The sequence below is a fragment of the Gracilinanus agilis genome, chromosome 2 (genome assembly GCF_016433145.1).
Source record: "Gracilinanus agilis isolate LMUSP501 chromosome 2, AgileGrace, whole genome shotgun sequence".
Taxonomy (NCBI): Eukaryota; Metazoa; Chordata; class Mammalia; order Didelphimorphia; family Didelphidae; genus Gracilinanus; species Gracilinanus agilis.
This window is the reverse complement of record NC_058131.1, coordinates 358,644,149-358,667,397: the sequence shown is the minus strand read 5'-3', so window position 1 is coordinate 358,667,397 and position 23,249 is coordinate 358,644,149. Positions and strand designations below refer to the sequence as shown.

Below are 23,249 nucleotides of genomic sequence, written 5' to 3'. Positions count from 1 at the left end.
CCTTCTCTTCTCAACACTAAACATATCCAGCTCCTTCAACCAATTTCCTCTGGCATGCCACAAACCTGATCAGCAAAACTTTTTTTTTTCCCTTTCTCCAGATTTTGCATGGATTTCAATATCCAACTAAAGAAAAATGGAGAAATTGTATCAGTCTTCATGTAGTCATTCTGTCTCCATGTAATGTCACCTTTGGAAATAAGGTTCAAGGTAAAAAACAAAAGCAAACAAAAAAACCCAGTTTGTAATAAAGTTTTATTTTCATATTCCAAGATAAAACAAATACACAATTGAATGTGGAAATAAATAACTAGAAAATGCTTTGGAATTCAGGTTTTCAAACTCAGGGAATTTCAGTCCATAAGCCTTTTTTATTTACTTGATTTTAAGAAATGTGGAAACTGTAATGTTTTTAAAAAAAATAGAAAGTACAGTCTCGTACAGAAAATCTTATTCCACCCTCTCCAATCGTGTTCTCCTATGTATGCTACAGCACTCAGATTTTTTTTTTTTTTAAATGCACTCGAGACACACAAACTGCTCAACAGATTTACTCAAACAGACTCGCTCAGGAAGAAAAAGGCACAGATTTAAGGAGACGCCAATGATTTTTCTGAATGTAGCAACTGAGGTCTTGGCTTGGCAAATGAAGAGACACTTAGGAACTGAAAGAGCCAAGAAAAAACAAACAACTGTGTCAATTCTTCTGTATTACCTGCCTTCATTTAAATGGATTTTTAAATTAAATTGTATAAACATATGATATAAAGTCTGAGCTTCAAGAAGCTCCCCCCCCACCCATATTTCCGCTATGTACAAATCTTTGTACACACTGTTAATGTTCCTTATACATTTACTACATACTCTACACCAAATCAAGCCAGGATCCCCCACCCCCTTCGAGGACCTGGCCCTGAGACATTGCAGTGCACTAAGGCAGCCCAACATATCCTCCTGTTTTCTAGAGGAATAGCTGGAGAGTGGGAGTGACCAGTGGCTGGTGGGGCACACTCAACCCAATCATATGTAGTCGTCCTCTACTGGCTCTCCATTGACATCACAATAATGGATGAAAATGGCAACTACTCGCTGAAAAACTCCCTTCTTCATCTGACGCAACTCTGAGATTTCCTCTCCTATTGTTTCCATACAGATATCGGCAGACAGCTGCCCTTTCCTCCGGGGAGCATAAATGGTGGCTAGGAAGAGAGAGAAGGGAGGGAGAGTGACATGGTTATTGAGATCATTTTGAAATCTGGTTTCTGCATTAGGCTTCTTAGAGGCAGCCTTATTATATAGACAGATCATCTTGTTGAAAATAGCATAGATTTAAATTAAAAAAAAAAAATCCAGTTTCTAAGACCAGTATGCCTCAGACAATGTCATTAACCAGTTCTATGAAAATGTAATTTAGGCACAATAATGGAAAGCAACATCATACAGTGGAAAGAGAAATGTATTTAGAATTAGAAGACTCAAGTACTAGCTAAATTTGAATCCTGGCTTTGCTATTTTTGACCTGCCCTTATAAAAGTCTCTTATAAACCTATACAGGCCTTAGCTTCATCAGCTAAAAACTGAAGGAACTGGATTAAATGCCTGACCTCAGAAGTCTCTTCTGGATCTGAGTCTATAATTCTATGATTCTTTGACTAGATGGCCTCTAAGGAATGTTTATTATGACTTGGCTGGATATGTAAATTCATATAAAGGAAACTGTCTAGAAGAACAATCTACCCAATAAAGAGATGTTTGATTCAACATTCAAGTCCATCAGTACTTCTCATAAACTCCTAATTTCAATGAAACCAATTCTTCTCTAAACTTAAGAACAAATATTAAGGAAAACATTTAAATATTGGTATAATGAAACACCCTTTATAAATTACATCTGTTTTACATTTAGCACCTAAAACCATTAGTGAAAACAGATAAGTGAACAATAGTTAATATGAAGTTGTCAGAAAACTCAAAGAAATAAAAATCATAATTCTTTAGAACTAGAAGAGCCTGACCTCAAAAAATTCAAGCCCCACCTAACCAGAAACTCTCTCTACAACAGCTCCCACAAGAACATCTGATCTTTGTTCAAAGTCCTCTAGAGGTGGGGAACCCACTGCCTCCTAAATACATTCCATTTCTGGATGCCCTGTGTGCAAGGAAGTTCTCCCTAGAATGAGCCAAGATCTGTCTCCCTGAAACTTTGTCCTACAGCTCTTGGTCCCACCCTTTGGTCCAAAGAGAATAAACCTGTTCCCTCTTGCAGTTGTATTTCAGCTACTATTAATTCTTTAGTGTTGATTGCTTCCTCTTTTGTATATAAATCAGGGTCATTTTTGAAAGTGAGGGAGAGGAGGGGAACTTCAATATCTGAGATTTCAAAAGGTTATTCCTGAAAAACATTCAGTTAAAATATCAGAGGTTCCTAAGCTATCAAATACAACAAAACCAGAGAGTACAACAAACAGTAATTACTTCTTTCATCATCTTCAAAATCATATCTTGCATAGCTATTAGGCTCTGCTGTCCGTAGTGACCTCAGCCACGGGAAGTCTGTAATCATGGAATATGGTGCTCCATCCACAACACCTAAAACATCAAGGATACAGAAAGTCAATTTTTCCAAAAGAAAATGACAAGAATATCAGTTAATGAGAATTTGAGGTATGCTTTCCCTGCTAAAGGATTACTGATCTTGATACCAGAAGGTCTAGGTTCTACTCCTGCTCTAAATTTGAATAATTTTAATAAATTTAAATAAAAGACTAAATTTGGAGAATTTCTTAAGTTTTCCTTTGGACTTCAGTTTCTTCCTTTACAAAATGAATGGATTTAGCTGTCCTCTAAAGCTCTTAACATTAAGTTCTAAGCTGTCTTCCTTATTTTAGCATTCCTTGTTTTGTTCTTTTCTTAAACTTTTTGAACTACACCAAAGTACTCTTATTGTGAAAGTCCTTCCTAGAAGTATACATGAGCAGACCAACAGTCATCAATCTTCATGTTCTGCTACTGGCTGAGATATGGACTTAATCTAAATTCATGGTTTTTGCTAAGCTTACCTTCATTGCTGGCCTAATGTCTATGGATCTTATAGAAGCATCTACACTTGCTTAGTCTTTTAAGAAAACATGTCTTTCATTTGTGTGTGATCAAACTCTTCAGATCTCCAACATTTCACGTTTACCTTCTAAAGTATAAATCTCTCTTCCCCAAGGGTACTTAGAATACTTCTTCAGGTCTCCTTCACTTCGTGTGGCTTCAGGAAAAAACTCATATTTAATGAGTTCTCTGCAGGTAAAAGGGAAAACACAATATAAATTACAGAAACGAGAATATTTCAGAAGAAAACTGTCAAAATACTGTCTATGACTAAGGGTTGATTCTCTTGTACCCATTTTATACACAGACACAGCAAGCACATTCTGAGCCTAGTAAAGTAGAAAGATTGTTAGGCTTCAAGTTGGGAGACTTGGATTCAAATCCTGGATGCCCTTGACCCACACACATACTATTATGATCTTGGCCAAGTCACTTCACTTCTTCTGAGACTCAGTTTTTTCCTTCTTCTTTTTAACCCTTACTTTCTGTCTTAGTAACAAAAGAACCTTAAAGAGTTACTCAAACAATCAAAAGGCAAGGGCTATGCAAACAGGTAAGTGACTTGTCCAGGGACACACAGCTGGGAAGTGTCTGAGGCCAAATTTGATCTCAGGTCCTCCTGACTCCAGATCAGGTGCTCTATCTGCTGTGCCACCTAGTTGCCCCATTAGACTCAATTTCTTCCTTAAAAACAAAAACAAAAAAAGGTATAACACCAGGAAGGCATTGATATATTATAATGAAAGTGTTTAATAGGCCTAAAAGCATATTAGAAATGGGAGCTGTTATTAAGAGTTCAGAAGAGGAGAAATTATCAAGAGAATCGATCATTCCATATCCTGCATCTTTGTAAGAAACATTATATTAATTTTTAAACTAAATGAGTTCCCTTCTCTATGAAATTATTGTAGAAGATATATAAAGACAAATATGCAGAAAAGCTGTCTTATGTTTTCCAAGGCAAGAGTTCTCCTGAAGGATGAGAGCTATTTTGAAAGGAATTAAAAGTGGTAGCCATGGCATGAGGCCCTTCCTTAGCCAGGTGGTGCATCAGGATCATACAGATATCAGTGCCTCCTGTAGACTGACTAAGGAACATCATAGTTATTTGCTGTAGCCAATGAAGTAAGTCAGGCTCAGAGGTTAGGTGGGGACAGGAGTCCTTGGAGAAAGACCTCATTCCAGGCTTAGGTGGGAGTATTTGGTTTATGGTCAGGGGTATTGTGAGGTTCAAATGAGATAATAGGTGTAAAGTATTTTGCAAACTTTAAAACACTACATAAATGCCAGATATTATTCTTATTCTTAGAACTTAGTTATTAAAACTTTGGCTTAAGGATAACTTCTGAGCCTTCTGCTATACTGTTGCTGAGCTCAAGCAAATTTTATAGAGCAATATAGGGGTATGCCGGTAAATGTTTTAACAACTGGTGAAAAAATATTTTATATACCTACACTTTTAACTTTTAATCTGTATTACAAATAATTTTTTCTCAAATTTCGATAATGAATAAAAATAGATCCAGTCCTGATTTGTAATGGTTGCTGATTTCCATGGTGTAAATGCTCACAATGAAAATTTAACAATCAGCTTGTTCATCCCTGCTTATAGTGGTTCCTGATTTCAACAAAGTGGAAGTCCTGGGCCCAGAAGTGTCATTTTTGGAGCCCTGATGGGGAGAAGGGGTAGGAAACTAGTTTAAATTGAAAAGCTTGGCATTACTCAGTTGTCACTGGTCAAATACCTATTGAATGCTCTGATTCTCGTATCTCTCTCATGCATATTAGAAATTTTACTTTTCCTGAAAGAAACACTTCTCTTGAAAACCTTAATGTGGCGTGGTGCAATGTGAAAAAAGAATGAGTACCTAAGGTTCAGGGGGAACCAGAGTGGTAGTGAAGATCTATGGTCACATGAGAAAGGCTGAGGTTTCAAGCAAGTCTCTCAGCCTCTCTAGAGGCCTTAGTTTCATGGGTAAAATGAAGTTGAACTAGATGATCTACAAGGGTCTCTTAATCCTAAAATCCTATGATACTAATAATGTGGCTTTCGCTATTAAGCAGTGGTTGGTTAGACCCGGGCAGAATTCAAGAGACAATGTAGTGTCATAGAAAGAGAACTGGTTTTCTAGTCAAAAGACCTGGTTCAAGTCCTAGCCCTGACACTTATTAGCTATAGGTGACCCATGACAATAAGCTATTACTTCATGGGGATATTAATACCTACAAAACTTATCTCACAGAGTTATTGTAAAGAAGTGTTCTATGAATCTTAAAAATGCTACAGAAATGCGAGTTATTAATTCAAGAAAGAAAAGTAAGTAGGATAGAATTCCTTATTTACAGATTAAGTTCTGTTAATGACTGGCTCAGGGACAGCTATGAAAATAAGATGGTTGCCTGTGGATTTCATTACTTTTCATTCTAAGTTGAAAAAAATCATTCCCTGCCATGCATCTTAAGAGGCTTCAGGTGAGCATCCTCCCACAGAAACACAAAGGCAGAGTAGTTCAGGGAAAAGAAGGTTGGCTTTTGATTCATAGGGCCTGGGTTTAAATCCTGGCTTTGACCCTAACTACTTGTGTGATTCTGGGCAACCTCTCTGGGTCTCAGTTTCCTCAGCTATAAAACAAGGGGGTTGGATTAAGTGACCACTGAGGGTCCCTTCTGTTTAACTGGACCATCTCATTGGTCTATGACTGTCTCAGCATCTGAGATTCACCTGTGGGCACTGCTTCTCAAAAGAAGGATGACTTTCAGACCTCTCCAGGCCTCTGTGCAGATGGATACTTACTGATTGATGTTTGCTATTGTGTCCATCCAACTGCGAATGCGAACTTTGTTCCGCACATTGGGAGGGTTACTGAATTCGTGAATGATACAGATGTGATAGGGATAAGGGCCGCTGAATATCTTCTGTTCCAAAGTCAGTGTGTCGACCTAAGGGGAAGGATACAGATGGAGGGCTCAGAGCCAAGATGGGTCAGGAAGGGAGATCCAGGGAACAGCAGAACTACTGCTCAGAGATGGGTTATGACTATAGGTTGGTACCTAGGTTCTAGCCTGGGCAATAACTTAGCTTGCTAGAGTGTGAAGATACCACTTGTATTCTCTGAGCCTTCCAGCTTACTCAGCTGCAAAATGGGAATAATACTACTTACCATCTGTACTTCTTAAGAATTGCTTTGAGGAAGGTACTTTGTTCAACTAGAGAAATTCAGGCTCTTTTTAGGAGGTGATACAGTAGAGTGGAAAGAGCCCTGGACTAGAACAGGAGGTCAGTTAGAATCTCAACTCTGCCACTTACCTACCCTTGTGACTTGATGCAAAGGACATCTCTCTGAGCCTCAGCATGTTAATTTGTAAAATTAAAGTACTAGACTAGATGAACTCTAAGGTCTCTTTCAGTCCTAAATTCATATAATCTCACCTTTAGGTTGTAAGCTTGTTAAAGGCAGAGATGTGTTTTAATTTATCTTCCCCTTAGCATCAAGTGCAAAATTTGGCATGTAATGTATATAAATAGTAAACACCTATTACTTATTCACACAAATAACTTTTTATTAGATCTACTATGTGGAAATGCATTGAATTAAAGGATAGAGGATATAAAAAGAAAAAGTAAGACAATCTCGGCCGTTAAGAAGGTATAAAATATAGCAGGGAGATTATGTAACTCACTCTCAAATATGCTAAGATACATATCAAGCACGAATAAGCTGCATCTTATTACCAAAAGAATTGTGCAGAGACAAAGCACTGGAAAAAGAGGTGGGATAACAGATAGAAAGCCCACATACACTTTGAGTATCCATGAAATGTCAAGAAATTTAGGGGAAAGTTTCCAATATAAAGCAGGTAAGGCATTCATGATGGGATGACATAGATAAGAATCAGATAGAATGAGAAGGTATGGATGGATTGTAATTTGCACTATGGGAGGCAAATACCTGCATCAGTGAAATCACAGATCCACTGAAGTATGGTAAGAGTAAAAGAGAAGTAAAAATTCTATGAGATGGAGAAATCACTTTCAGATGAAGGGGTTCAGGAAAGGCTTTCTGGAAGAGGTAGCATTTGAGCTGAGCCTTGAAATATGGGTAGAAAGTCTATAGGCTAAGACTTAAAGGGTGAATGTATGAGGATGGAGTGATCAAAAAGCAATACCATTAATCAAAAGCAGAGCTAACTACCAGCTGCACTGGGTGTTAGATGAAGAAGACATTAGAGGTATAGGACAGTATGAATAAAGGTACTGAGATGAGAAATTATGGAATGGGTACAAGAATGGCAAGTAGTTCAGTTTGGCTAGGATGCAAAATAGGTGAATAGGAATAGGTGAGGAGGAATAGCAGGAGACAAGGTTGGAAAGGTAGGTTAAAGACAGATACTAAAGGACCTATGTGTTCAAATGTGAAAGCTATAATTTACTATTTTGGGTGGCCTCAGGAAAGTCACTTAATCTTTCTGGGGTCTGGTGTCCTCACATGAAAAACAAAGGGGTTGGACAGCTTCCAAGATACATTTCAGTTCTAAATCTATGACCTCTTCTTTGTTTAGTAACCAAAAACAATCTGTAAAAAACCTTAGAGTACTGATGTTATGTACCTTAAGTTCTCTCGTTTTCTCTGTCTTTGTCTCTCTGTCTCTCTCCTGTATACCATCAAGACCCAGCATAGATTAGAGGGAAGAGAATGAAGAAAAGAAGACAAGTAAGACCACTGCAATAGTCTAGGTGTCAGGGAAAGTTGATGAACAACACTGTTTCATCTGCCTGGTGGAACTCTTTAAGTGTTTACAAAAAAACTACTATAGCAACTTTAATGAAGGACTATGGGATTCTTTATTAACAAAAACATGTAGGGTGAACATGAAAATGCAAATATCTAAAAAAGTGAACATACAGGAGAGGGGTGATCAAAAAGCAACCCCATTAATCAAAAGCAGAGTTGGCTCTACCTGCTGCATTGGGCGAAGGTATATGATCCGATTTCTCTCTGCAGGCATCCTTAGGATTTGATCTAGTACCTGATCCATGTTCAGTTTCTTGCACTGAGCATAGTCAAATCGATTTACAATTGGTGCATTCTCGACTTTCAAGTGCTTCAAGACTCGACATCTTGTAGCTACAAAAGAAAACACAAAGCTTCTCAAGGACCAGCACTACAGTGAAAGTAACATATTATCTACAATCTTTCTAGACTAAAATAAAATTGAATTCAGAGGCAGTAGCAGTGTAGTGCAATGAAAAGAGTACTAGATTTGGAGCTGAAGAACTCAAAATTGAGCAGGCTCAAGTTCCGGCTCTGCTACTGACATGACCTTTTGACCTTACATGTCCTATGTGATCTGGAGCAAATCATTAACCTCAGAACTTCAGTTGCTTCATCTGTAATGTGACTGATAGGACTGTGTGGCCTTTAAGGTTCCTTCCAGCATTGTTTCTAAAATCTATGATTATCTTGCTCATTTGTGGAATAATATATGCCTATTAAATACTTAAAAATCTCAACTTCATTCCACAACACTATGAGATAGAAGGCATATATGTATATGTACATTTATATGTATGCATGTATATTTCACAGTTGAGAAAACTAAGGTTAGTCAGGATAATGACTTATCAAAAGTCATAATTAGTGTTTAGGCCAAAGCAGTTTTGTTTTGTCTTTTTTGACTTCAGTTTTCAAGTCTTTTCCTCATACCCAAACTCTTGGGACTTGTATAAAAAAAAAAACTCCACAGATGTGGTTCATAAACAATGAGGTAGAAACTAATGCAATCTAGTACTGAAAAAGGAATGTCAGAGCTGTAGGTCTGTGTGTCAACCATTGCCCCAGAGGAGCTGAGCAATGCCATGAGAATCTTCTTAGTCAATGAATCTCAGAGTTGGAAGGAACCTAAGAGGCCATCAAGTTTAATCTGAGCAAGAATCTCTTCAACAACATCCTCAACAGATAATCAGTCTCAGCTAGAAGACCTCTAATGATAGAGAAACTCCCTCTGCAATTTAGGATTTTTTAAAAACCCTTATTTTCCATCTTAGAATCAGTACTATGTATTGGATCCAAAGGAGAAGAGTGGTAAGGGCTAGGCAATGGGGGTTAAGTGACTTGCCCAGGGTCACAGAGTTAGGAAGTATCTGAGATGTCTGAGGATGTTTCTGAAACCAGGATCTCTTTATCTCCATGCCTGGCTCTCTATCCACTCAGTCACATAGCCCCCTGTGGTTTAATTTTTAAAAGAAGTCATGACAAAACTCAATTGTGTTGTTCCATTCTTCACCCACAAGCTCAGGCCTTCTGTAAATTCAGTACTACATTGAGCATGGTTGATGCTCAATAAATATTTGTTGAATGAACAAATACATGAAAGTATTGGTATTGAAAATTTTAATTTGTTACATTTCATGGGCAAGAACTAGATTAACAAAAGGTCAGTTTCCATAGAGTAGTTTTTATACAGGTCCACAGAAACTAATAACATGGTTACAGAGAAAGAAGAAAGCTAGTATGTTACCACCATTCTAAAAGGATGCTGTCTTGGGCAGAAAGATGTGTGAGATAAATGGCATCTTGTCATTTGTTCTGCATTTTCTCTTCCACTATGCTAACTTTCTCACTGATGGGATCGCTTCTACAAACTCCATCTTCCTCCTGAAGGGCCCTAGATTTAGTCTACAATGAGATAATATTGGAGCATTCCCATATTATCATGATTACCTTTCAATAAAATGCACTATTATATTATGCTTATTACAAATATAAACAACTTAATTTGGGGACAGTGATTTCATTCATATGGTGCTGCTGAGTAATAAGTTTGAGTTAATAAGTAGTCTTTGCAATTCTCCATAGGCATGATGAAAATTTCTGCATAAGCTCTAACATAATCACAATCATTTTAGGCACAAAAATATGATTAGGAATGCTAAGAAGCCATGATTACTCTTTGGTTGAGTTTGTAAAGACATTCCTCAGATACTGAGCCCTTTACATTCAAAGGAAGTACTAATAATTTTTTTGAGTGACAAAATCTAGAATCTAATCAAATAGTGATGGCAGTAAATGTCTACTCCCTCTGTTATGTGTTGCAATACTGTGTGTTGATTATTTAAAAGTCAATCCTGCAAACGAGAATTTATTTTTTAAAGATGCCCAAAATTATGACACAATGTTAGCTTCTGGCACTAATTAAGCAAAACTGGAAATAAACACCTACCATGAATAAACATCATCTTAGGACAATCTTTAAGTACTAGATCTGTGATTCCACAATTGGTCAATGTAATTCCAACAAGATTCTTGGATTTCAAGACAAGAACCTGTTGATAGTAAAAAATAAAGTTAACACAAAGCATAAATCTCTGCTTAATACTATTATTGTTATTATTATTTTTAAAATGTTATATTTCCTTGCAACCCTAGAATCAACTTTGTCTCTTCCCTTTCCCACCATATCCCAAAGAGTAGCTCAGTCTTTCTGGTTCCACCACCAAAATATCTATCCTGTGTTCTCTTTTCCAGTATCACTGCCACAACTCTAATCTAGACCCTTATCTCTTGTCAACTGGATTGTCCTAAGCAGTTTTCCTATAAAACCAAACTTTCTCATTTCTAATCATATTTGTTGGGGAAGCTTTCATACTAATTATTTCTAATGGAGTTCATGATTACTATTACTCTATCTGAAAACCTAAAGCTCACCACTGCCTACCTGATACTAGTGTTCAATCAGCCTTTCGCTATGTCTCCAAAAGACTTCTTATAAGTGTCTTCTCTTATACTATTCTCCTTTTCTCTGTTTAAAGTTCCAACCCAAAGAGACTGCTCTCCATCCCCTTTTTTTTTTACCTTGCATCCTTTTGTTTATGTACCTTATTCATGATATTTATCCTCCACTCCTGCAATGGAGCTCTTAGTACCCATCTTCAGGGGCTGAAGTTCTTCCTTTCCTTCCTCAGGTTCACTACAAATCCTTACCTAAACTCCCTCTCACTAATCATATTTTTGTACCTGGGACTCATTAACCATCCAGTAGAAGATATGCTGTTTGTGAGAGTTTAACTCCCTCCATGCTTTGGTATATGGTCTTTGTGAGTTGCTGTGACTGAAAAAAAAAATCACCACCCAGTTGTCATCTTTCTAGCAGCGAACCTCTTTGAACTGAGCTAGGCTAGTTTTAAGGTAACAGGTACACAATCTATCACTGTGCCCGTATGTTCAGCACCTTCCAGCTTGTTAGGTAGGGGCTGCCAGATTTTTCATTTTGCTAACAGAAGGCTCTGAGAATGCAGGGTCACCTCCAAGACAAGAAGAGATCCGGGAGGAAAAAACTACTTATAGGACAAATTATACTCAAAGAGCATTCAAGGCCCTCTACAATTTCTGGTACTCTTGATTACAAATCTAGTTTTCTTTCTACTATATTACACTTAACATTTTTCTGAAAGACAAAGAAATGATGTAGATATTTAAAAGTTTATTCTCATTAATGTGAAATATAATTAAATCTCTATTGTATATGAAAACAAAAACATCTGATTGCGTTAATCCTAAAAGAAAAGGGATGTCACCTGCACGTGATCATCCTCAATAACAGGATCGCTAGTGCTTGTGGACTTATCAGCTGTCCTTTTCCTCTTCATTGCATGACGTGGCTTTGGTTTGGCAACCTCTGGAAGGAGAGGGAAAAACAAACAAACATATATTTCAATGTCTTTTCTTACTCTACATTCTATCCCTTGTTGACCTCATCCACTCTGTTGTCTTCAATGATCACAACTCAGAGGATAATTCTCCACTAGCTAGATCCAATAAGTAACCAGACTTCTGGAACTAAATTTCTACCTAAGTAAGCTGCTGACATCTTAAATTCAACATTTCTAAAACTGAACTCATTGTCTTTCTCCCCACTAGTGTATTTTCTCTTCCTGATGAATACCACCACCATTCTTCTAGCTATTTTATATTATATATTCATATAATTAGTTATATATCATATCTTATTTGTTAGAATCTATGATATTGTATACAATTATTATAATTTAATTTTATAATTATAATTTATATAAATTATAATTTATAATACAAATGTTATAATTTATATTAAAATAATATATTTGTATAATTATATAGTTACATTATATTTAAGACTTTGGGGTCATCGCAATTCTCCCTTTTCCAATTTTTCTTACTACCTTACAGCTAATGGACTTTAGAGATCACATAATCCAAACATTCACACTTACAAAATGCAAGGAATATCTTTTGTAAGAATTTACAGGTAAAGGACATAGAATGAGAGAGAAGATGGAAGGGATGAGATGTAACATTCAGACAGACAAAAAAATGGTGGTGGTATTTATCAGAAAGAGAAAATAATCTCTTAAATGACAAATACAGTGGTCTCTTCTCAATCTTCATTCTTCTTGACCATTCTGCAACATTTGACACTGTTGACTGCTCTATTCTCCATGGGTTTTGGTAACACAGTTCTCTTGGTTCTCTTTCTATCTGTCCAACAGCGTCTTTGCAGGCTATTTTGCTGAATTGCCCCCTAACAGTAGGGATGAGTTCTGTACATAAGAGTTATCTTAAGGGGGCAGCTGGGTAGCTCAGTGGACTGAGAGCCAGGCCTAGAGATGGGAGGTCCTAGGTTCAGATCTGGACTCAGACACTTCCCAGCTGTGTGACCCTTGGCAAGTCACTTGACCCCCATTGCCTTACTACTCTTCTACCTTAGAGTCAATACACAGTATTGACTCCAAGACAGAAGGTAAGGATTTTAAAAAAAAAAATAAAGAGTTATATAAGAATGCAAGTGCCTTGAAGACTGACACTGTTTTTATTTTTTTTTTTAATTTCTAGTGTTTAGCATAGTGCCTGGTACATAGAGTGCTTAATAATTGTTTTTTGATTAGTGACCTTATTGGCGCCTATAGAGTAAATGATCTCAAATTATTATGCAAATGAGCCTCTGATTTATTCATATTTAATCCTGGTTCACCAATGTGCCTTTTAGACTCTTCTGATATTCTATGTATTTCAAACCTTAGCATGTCTAAAACACAACATTTCCCCCCAAAAAGTTGTCCCTCTTCTAAACTCTTTTTTTCTGTCAAGGACATCAACATTCTTCTAGTCACCCAAATTAGTAACAGTTGAGTCAGTCTCCCCATTTCCAATCAGTGGCGAGATCTATCCATTTCTAATGCCTTAGTATTCACATCCATTTCCTTCTCTCTACCCACCTCCACCACCACTAATTTAGACCTTCATCAGCTCTGACCTGAGCCACGTTTATGCTCTACTTGTCACAAAGTTTCTTTATCTCCTTCCCAATCCATCCTATACACATCTGTCAAAATGATATTCCTAAAAAACAGAACTATGTCACTTCCAGTGGCTCCCTACCTGTAGGATCAATTTCCAACTCTTCTATTTGACATTTAAAATCCTCCCCAATGTGATTTCCAGACTTAATATAGACCACTTCTCTTCACATACCTTATGGCCTGGTTATAATGGAGAAAAGGAATATTCACAAGGAACCCAAGGAAGACATGGAACATAAGTTTTAAAGAACCACTTTAGTTTTATGTAATTAGATTCTATATAACTAGAATTCACATAATCTGAGAGTTGGAATTAAAGAGTTCCTTGAGGTCACTTAGTGATTTAGTGACTACTTCCTTAACTGCAGTTCTATATAAAGTTCAGAATTGGATGGTATCCAAGAGATGAACAAAATATCATTCCTTGGCCACTGAGCACACAGTTCTACAAGAATGATTAAGAACAACCAGAAAGAATAGTAACTTCTATGATGTTGTAAATACTCAGTGTTTTTCAAGTTGGCTTAAATGTAGCAATCTTCAAGTATAACTTGACCATTAAAGTTCACACAAGTATTACTTAAGATACTGAGGGGAAAAAAAGAGATGATTGCCCATATTTCACCAAGTGACTGAGACTCAATATAAAAAGTCATGACAGTAAATGGGTAAATCCCAAACTGTTTTTTTTTTTCTTATCAAAGCAACAACTTCCTGAAATGGGAAAGAGAATCCTATCTTTTTTTACAAGCCCTGCAGTGCATCCAAATACTTTCTCCTGCCCATCTAGTCCAGTTTATCTTATACAAATCTCCTTCACTAATTCAGCAGTTACTTTCCATTTTCCCATTCTTGTCCTCTTCCCTGATGCTCCCCAGGCTAAAGCTGATTTTCTCTCTTCCAATTTCTTCCAAAATTCTGTCTAGTCCAAATCTTGTATCTTTCCTTTGCATTGGTTATGTGTCTGTTTTTCCTTTCCTATCAAATTGAAACTCCTTGAGAGCAAGGCCTATTTCATAGTTGTCTTTGTATCTCCATTAGCAACAATAACAATTATAGGAGGCAGCTAGGTGGCTCAGTGGATAGAGTCAGACCTACAGACAAGAAGTCCTGGGTTTGAATGTGGTCTCAGTCACTTCCTAGCTATGTGACCCTCATTGCACAGCCTGTGTTACTGCTCCTCTGTCTTGGAACTAATGTACAGTATTGATTCTAAGACAGAAGGAGAGGGTTAAAAACAAAACAAAACAATTATAGATACTATTTTATAGTGACTTAAAGACTCCAAGACACTCATACATTACTCATACATACATTCCAAGGCACACAAACATTATTTCATAGAGGCTCCTAGTACAGTAGATAAGTGTGCTGGAGCTAAAGAAAATCTGGGTTCAAAATCCTACCTGACATCAGCCCCTGAGGGTCACAACCTCTCAGAGCCTCAGTTTCCTCATCTTTAAAATGTCAGACTAGATGACTTCTTAAGATCCTTTTCAGAGCTATATCTCTGATATCATGACACAACAAACTTGTGAAATGAATTCTATACCTATTATCCCCATCTGACACATGAAGAAAGAGGTTTAGAGTGGTTGTGACTTGCCCAAAGACATATAGCTCAAAAGTGTCAAAGACGTAGGATTTAAGCTCAAGTCTATAAATCTAGCAATGTTTTCCACTACACAATGCGGCCTTCACATGTGAGAATAGTCTTGCACTATAGATAACTTTATGTTTAAATGAATGAAATGCTCTTGTAGGGAACACATAATTCTCTTCTGAAAAGCCTTAGCTGAATAGCAAACTTTTCTCCCTCCCCCCCCAGCATCTGAATAAAAACATTCCCTAATTCACAACCAATGAGAAGTGTTTTTTATTATGCGTGTGTGTGGAGTGTGGTTAGCTTTGGCATTCAGAGAATCCAAGTCAAAAAGAACTGTGCTCAGTTCTGCTCTGAAATATCCTGGGGTTTGGTGACCTTCAGCAAATGAGTGAAGCTCCCAGTGGTCCAGGCAGCTCCCTTTTTAAAAGATTCTAAGTTGCAGATAAGGTACCAAACTGTGGAAAGAGGAATTTTCTCACTGAAAGTGGATGAAATCATAGGTCTGGTGGGGGGAAAAGAAGAATTCTATATAAATGAGTACCTACTGTGAGAAATTCTATAATTTAAGTTGAAGCTAATTAATTTCTATCTAAAAATCTAATTTCTATAATATAAATGAAAAGCATGTTAAGATATATATACAAGTATTTTTGAAATATTTCATTTTTCTTGTTTAAAAAATTTTCATCTTTCATTCTAAAAACTGGATACTAGCACAAACTAAATGCGTTTACTAGGGTGGAATGAGAGACCCATCTTGTGGTTGTTTAAGATATCACTCCTGAAGACCATGAAATTTATCTGACTGTGTTCCCCTAACATCACTGACATAAATGTGGTTCAGGGACAAGAAGAATTAAAGAGAAATGAGGAACTGTTCATCTTAAGACCATAAGTTAGAAGGGACATTGAGGTGAAGTGCTCCAGCTTCCTATACAGCATAGAAAGTGTTTCTACAATATCCCGTAAAGAGACACAAGGCAGAAGAGCTCATGAACCCCTCTGGAATCTGGTAAAAATGATGAGCCTCTTCTTGGAATAATGTTTTCCAATGCATGAAATAAGATACAAAGGAAGCCAATTAAACAGAAAACATGGATATCAAACTAGTTAAAAATTAAAAACAAGTTCAAACATTTCAGGCTAAGAACTTCTGGCCTGGAGGAGTTCTGAATTCTACATCAGACGAGTTGAGCCGAAGCTCTTGCTCTGCCTCTTCCTGGTTGTATGACACTGGCACAAGTCACTTCTCTAGAGTCTCGGAATCCTCAAGGAAACAAAAATAACTGCAATCCCGCCCCTCAAAGCTGAAGAGGGAAAATTGTGTTGTAAAGTGCTATACACATAGGAATTATTTTATTAAGTGTTACTCAATTTTTAGCTGAAAAGGAAACACAATCCCTCTCAAAGCTATCATTCTAAAGTTATATTGCTTTAGTTATTAAAGACAATCTTTTCTTATATCCAAAGACAGGCTTACATAGCCTTTTAGAATTCACATCTTTAGTCTAAATATCCCTAGCTTCTCCAGTTGTTTTTCCTTTGACTTAGTTTCTAGATGTTTCATTCTTATCACCATTCTATCTTTCTCTATTTCTCTCTTCAAACATAAAAAGAATATTTTGAATCTACAGTATAGCCAACTTTAAAATAGAACTGAAGTACCTGAAAAAATTATATTCTCTCTTAATTTTTACTTTTTAAAATATTTTACATTTCATTAAACAATATAAATTGGATTGCTAAATATATGTGCGTGTGTGTACACACACACACACACACACATAAACACACACACACACACACACACACACACACACACACACACAAAATCATCAATTGAAGTATTGGGAGCAGCTTGGTGCCTAGACATAGGAGGCCCTGAGTTTGAACTTGGCTTCAAATACTATTATGACTGTGGGCAAATCATTTAACCTCTATTGCTTTAGCCCTTAATGCTCTTCCGCCTTGGAATCCATACTAAGTATTGATTCTAAGACAGAAAGTTTTGTTTTGTTTTGTTTTGTTTTTAAGAAGTATTGTTCCTTCTTTAAAGGGAAAACATAACATATTAGAATCTTATCACTGAAAGAGACCTTAGAAATGACTACACCACTTTTAGCCAACTCTGGCACGAAAACCTTCAAATACTAATTCCCCAGCTATACCAACAAAATCAATGACCTTGAGTTCCTGGAGGCTAAAGATAAAACCAACTTCTACTAGAACTAAGGCTTCTCACAAGAAAATCACCTATATTAGCTCTAAGTTAGGAATCATAAATAAATGGTAAAGTGTACATGAATAGAATTCTTCCCACCTCCCAATCACAGAAAACAGATGTTTTTATTATATAAAGGAATGGGAGTCTGGGGTTTTCTTGGCTTTTACAAAGTAACTAAGTCATTGATGAGCACTGCCAGATGATTTTGTTTTCATTCCAGAATTTAAGCGACCCTCATTTCTTGGTGCAACTTGGTCAAGCTCCACTTGAAAGGGAAAAAAAGTCACATTCATTAGTCCAAATTGCAATCTGAAACAATGGTAATACCTCAATACAAGACGAAAGTAAGCAGTTATTTATCCTTACTTTTTTCTTCCTTTAAGTTCTTGAACTAATCTTCTATGGGGGTAATTTGGGGGAGTTTTATGTACTATACTTATGTTTTCTCTTGCAACAACTTTGTGAGGTAGATACTCTTATAAACCTAATTTTACAGATTAGAAAGGAAATGAGGGTTGAGAGGGGTTAGGTGTCTGAGACAGGATCTGAATGCAAGTATTCTTGGCTTCAAATCCAACACTCTATATGCCATGCTACCTAGCCGTCTCTATAGCCCATGTGATTTCCCACTAGACTCTGAAACCCTCTAATAAGAAGCTTATCAACTCTTAATGGCATGTCTTTGCCAGTCTTCCAGTTTCAAAGAGAGTGTATTTTAGAAAGCATGATGCAGTGGAACCAATGACTCTATCATGAGTACTAATTCTTCACAAAGCAAAATCACCACAAGATCTGAACAAATATATTTAACATTTCAGAAGTAAAGCAACTAAAAAGATTTCTGCTTTTCACTGGGGGATCAAGAACAAAAAGAGTACAAAAGCCCACACTATAGCAAGAGAAAGTTCATTCCTTTAATAACTTAGATTTCTTTTCTTAAAAACCTTGAAAAACTGATCAGCAAATAAGGTCCTAATTTATTTTAAATGTTAGGTGGCTAATACTATAGAATCACATTGTGTTAGAATTAGAAGACAGTTTATCAATTAACTAGTGCAACTCTCTTGCTTCGCAAAAGAAGAAAAAGGATTTATTTGCCCAACATCATTTATGCCATTGTAATAGTTAACAATTATGAGGCTGATAGTAGCTTAATAATAACTAAATAGGATTCCAACTCAAGTCTCCTGATTCCAATCCAGAACTCTTTCCACTACACCAGGCTTCTTCTCCTAAATAAAAAAAATTAATTACCTCTAATTTAAAGATGAAGAAACAGGCTGATAAGTTTAAATGTCTTGGCCAGGATTATAAAACTCCTAAATGGTATAGACTGCAAACCATATCTCCTGATCAAATCCAATGATCTTTCCTTTATACCAAGAGTTACACATAAATTTAGAGTCCTGCTGCTTGTAAAGTCATGGGTGCAAATGGTCATGTGGATTGTATTTTAAAGCAGTAAGAATGTTTTAGGAGTTTTTTTCTCCTTTAAAACACAAGCTAATACTTAGAAAGTCTTGTCATTGTGGAAAAAACTCTGCAAACTTGAAAGTGTTAGGCAAACAAGCTACTATGATGTTCCATTTGATCCCAGAAAGTGGGATCCCTTTTCTGTGGCTAATGTAAAAGGAGACACGGGCAGGTCGAAACATGGAAGTAGAGTTATCTTTTCCCATTAATTATTTACTCAAAAATGCAGGCAATCATGGGGAAGGAGGGAAGATGAAGCTTTATTAATATCATTAGATAGCATGTAAAATCTATTATCAGATTGCTTACTGTCTTGGGAAGGAGTGACAGAAGAGAGAATTTGGAACTCAAATTTAAGGAACAGAATTTAAAAATCAAAAAATTAATACTTATCAGAACAAACTTGAAAATATAATTTGTTGATATGGCAGAGGAGAGTTCTGGATTTACATCTGAGGCTCAAGGTCTGTCTTTTGTTAGCTGTGTGACTATGGGCAAACCATTTAACCTCTCTAAACTTCAGTTTCCTCTCTTGTAAAATATGTCTAATATAGTAGTATCTATATTATATATGTCTTCTGTAACAAAAATACTTTGTAAACCTTAAAGTACTTTACAAATGTGAAAAATTATTAATAACAATACTAATACTATAAAATAAATAATCTATTCTCAAAGATATGGGATATCATGAATTGATATTTGTTGGACATTTCAAAGATCCTATAGCAGTGATTCCCAAAGTGAGCACTACCGCCCCCTGGTGGGTGCTGCACTGATCCAGGGAGGCAGTGATGGCCACAGGTGCATTTATCTTTCCTATTAATTGCTATTAAATTAAAAAAAAAATAATTTCCAAGGGGCTAAGTAATATTTTTTCTGGAAAGGGGGCGGTAGGCCAAAAAAGTTTGGGAACCACTGTCCTAGATGAAAGGCAATATATTTTAACATTCACATAAAGAAGTATATACGACAGTCAAGAATAATTAGCATGGTTATTATTCAATCAGGGATTTGTTTATAGTCCCACTGTGAACAATCATGAATTGTGAGGTGACCTGATTAGAACCAAATGCAAAAAATTACTGACAAGGTGGTTATTGGTGCTGAACATAAAACTAACTTTTCTCCACACTTGTTGAGTTTCAAATATGCTTTCATTAGTGACAGAAATTAGTGATTCTTAAGGTCATGGCTCATTCTAAATCAATGTTGACAACAGAAGTACAAATAGGGCTCTGAATTATCCACAGATTAGTAGGCTTCCCTTTTGGTTGACATAGTTCCACAGGGAAACAGTACAATGGGAAAAGCTCTAGATTTTAGACTTTGATCCCAGTCCTACCTTTGCAATTTAGTCATTTATAGTACTCTGAGCCTGTATTTCCTCTTCTACAAAATATGGATAAAAATTCTTAACCTGCCTACCTTAGGTTTTTATTTTTAATGATGATTAAATGAGATAATATATAAAAAAACTTCATAGCTGTAAAGGGTTAAGTGAGCCTTTGTTCTTGTAGAAAATAAAAATTTAACCACTAACCCAGCTAGTTCATCACCTGCCTTAGCCCTCCAAACTTAGCAAATCAGAAGATATAGCAACAGGAAACATACAACATGCATGGATGTTACATAGATGGTGTACAGGCGCCCTAACCTTTTTTAGGCTCAAAGAAGGGGAACATAGGCTATAGGGGATAGAGAAAGAACACCACCACATCTAAGTATTCATAGGGGTGAATAAAGGGAAGGGTCATACATTTTTTTTTCCTTTTTCAACATTCTGAATACCACTACAAAAAATAATTTCTTAATGAATGGACTTGATCCTGTCCAAGCTCTACTCACAACCCTTTACTGCTTTTCCAGTTGGAACTATGTAATGCTTCACCTCTTCAGCCTGTTATTCAGTCTTCTGTGATCTGAACCTACTCCTTCTTCATATTATATTATTTTATTCCATATACTCTATGCTCCTGACTAATAGAGGACTATAATCCTTTCCTTTGACTATGACCTTGTTAGGTCTTAAATGCCTTTTTTTCCATCACCTGAATTTCTATCAAGCCTTTAAAGCTGCCTGACCTTCAGGAAGCCCTCTATGTGGGTAATGACTTCTTTTTTCCAGTTTCCTTCCTCTCTTCCTTTCATCACAACTATCAGATTTCTAGTCTCCAATCTCTCACCACAGTACCTGAACCTCATGAGGCACTTTTGGTATCTCTTAAAACATTTATTATTGACTAATAAGCATTACAGTTACCTGTATATTTGTATAGTCTCCTTATAAGACTATGCGCTAATGAAGTCAAGGACTCATGCCACAGTTAAACTTTGTACCTTTATGGGCATTTAGGAACAGAATGGACTTGCGAATAATGCTCAGTACCTGTACTCATGTGATGAGCTTGACTGAAATCTTTCTAAGTTACATTTAATTCTTTAAGTTCTTTAATTCAACAAAGTTGCTATTATTCTTATACTGATACCTACTTTGTCATGGGATCCAAAAGGCATCTTGAATTAGAAAAAATGCTCAGAAATCATCTCCAAACCACTCATTTAAAAGAGAAGAGAACTGACGGCTGGAGAAGAGAAGGAACTTATCAAGGCTCCCAGGAATAGTAACAAGGCTGGGATTTGAACCCAGGCTCTCTGACTACACCACAGTCTTTATACAATCCCAGATCTTTACACTTCAAAATATGGAAGAATCAAGCTTAATTTGCCAAAATGGCATGTGCCAGATAGCAGAAAACTTATGAAACTAATGCATGAAATGATAACCTTTACCAAGTCTGCAAGTCTGCAGCAGAGGCTGGGAACAAAACCATACCTGACTCAGATACCAGTGGTACATGGGAAAGTTTGCTCCTGGCTCTTGTTAGAGGTCTTCGAGGGTAGTCTTCATTATATTCCATTTCAAAACTCTCAGATTGGGAGCTTCCTCTCCTGTCATCCCCTGTGGCCCCATAGACATTCCCATTAGTCCTCTCGTCATTGGCTGGGCTTCGAGACCCACCATGTGGGAGAGTCCTAAAGGAGAATTCTGATCCTATGCCATTGGGACCATTAACAACACAGGCTCTGCTGGTGGAAGGCCGTTCCTCATCAGAACATCTGCTAGTTCTGCTTTGTGGTTCCTGAGACCTACTGCAGGAGCACCTGGAGGAAACTGAGTTTTCTCTATCAACGGCCCCTGAACCCTCAGTCTTACAAGGAGAGCAGACACATGGCTGGGATGGGTCTGGGGCTGGGGTACTGGGCTCACCAGAGTTGCCAGTCACGGTCCTTACAAAGTCAGGGCTTTGAGAAGCAGCATTGCATGAGGGGGAGTTGCCCACAGAGCCTGGGCTATTGCCACAACTGGGATAAACATCTTTGCTTTTCTTCTTCTCGGGCATGTCACTGGCTGCTTTCATATCAGCTTTGATCTGTTCACTTGTGACCTGGCAGCCTTTCTCACAGCTATTTTCCTCAATGGAGGATGACTTCAACTGGCCCATTTGATGGGAGGAGCTGCATCTCTTTCGAAGTGGTGTCTTGCCTTTTCCACTCACTGCTTACAGAAAAAGAAGAAATTTTCAGTTAGGATTCTGAAACACCTCTCATTATCAACAAAGGGATTCCTCTTTCATGTATATTTTGTCTGCTTTGGTTCTCTCCTCTGTAATTGCACAGACAATACTATTTCCACCTCTCAATAGGAGGCAGCTAGGTGGTGCCATAGTGCACAGAACATAACACACAAGCCTGGAATCAAGAAGACCCTGTTCAAATTTCATGTCAGACACTTAACCTTTCTGTTTGCCTCAGTTTCCCCAAATGAAAAGTAAGGAAGGGTTGCGCTGAGGCTCAGATTAGATTATATTTATAAATTGTTTGGCTTGGTGCCTGGCACATAGACTCTAGATAAATGCCTATTTACTTCCCCTTCCCTTCACTGGTATTGTAGTTGCTACCTAACAGGTCTCTCCCCTATTTTACACAGATGTTTACTCATTAAAGTTTACCACATAAAAACCTTCAATGGCTCCTTAACATTTACTGAGTAAGTTGCACCTTTCTCTATCTGGCATCTGCATGGCCTTCCACAGTCTGAGCCTGGTCTATCTTTCCAGCCCAGTCTCAGGTCAGATTTAGTCCTGTACCCAAGCTGATGGTACTTGATTTCCTCTCTAACACTTTGTTCCCTAAGTGTGCCAGGCACTCTTCTGCCTCCATGTCTTTGCTTACACTTTCCTATTCCTGCAATGTAATCCTTACCCTTCACCATCTGCTGAGGGCCTAGTCTATCTCTAAAAGGTCAACTCAAAAACAAAAACAACAACAAAAAAAAACCTTTCTCTAGAAAGCCAATTGATTTTCTCTGGTCAACAATGAGCTTAGTCCTCCAATCTGATTCAGGTCTTTGTTATCTACCACTGTGTCTGATCTTCCTATTAGATTGTAAGAGCCATGAAAATTATGTTTTATTTAAACTTGGTATCTCTACCAGTGCCTTGCACACA

The 23,249-nt window shown here is 37.1% G+C and overlaps 1 protein-coding gene across 3 annotated transcripts in view; it reads right to left on the bottom strand.

Moving 5' to 3' along the window:
• Positions 1–236: 236 nt before the first annotated feature.
• FBXO38 (F-box protein 38) overlaps positions 237–23,249 on the bottom strand; it is a 78,383-nt gene continuing 55,370 nt past the window's right edge. Inside the window, exons 14-21 of one of the 3 annotated variants that reach the window (XM_044664435.1) lie at positions 21,575–22,297; positions 11,675–11,775; positions 10,321–10,423; positions 8,059–8,225; positions 5,894–6,039; positions 3,185–3,288; positions 2,476–2,589; positions 237–1,199 (exon numbers count right to left, since the gene is read on the bottom strand). In XM_044664435.1, coding sequence (XP_044520370.1) covers positions 1,021–1,199; positions 2,476–2,589; positions 3,185–3,288; positions 5,894–6,039; positions 8,059–8,225; positions 10,321–10,423; positions 11,675–11,775; positions 21,575–22,297 — 1,637 coding nt within the window. In that variant the 3' untranslated portion in view covers positions 237–1,020. The remainder of the gene's footprint in view (positions 1,200–2,475; positions 2,590–3,184; positions 3,289–5,893; positions 6,040–8,058; positions 8,226–10,320; positions 10,424–11,674; positions 11,776–21,574; positions 22,298–23,249) is intronic. The other 2 variants (XM_044664436.1, XM_044664437.1) reach the window with 2 other exon arrangements.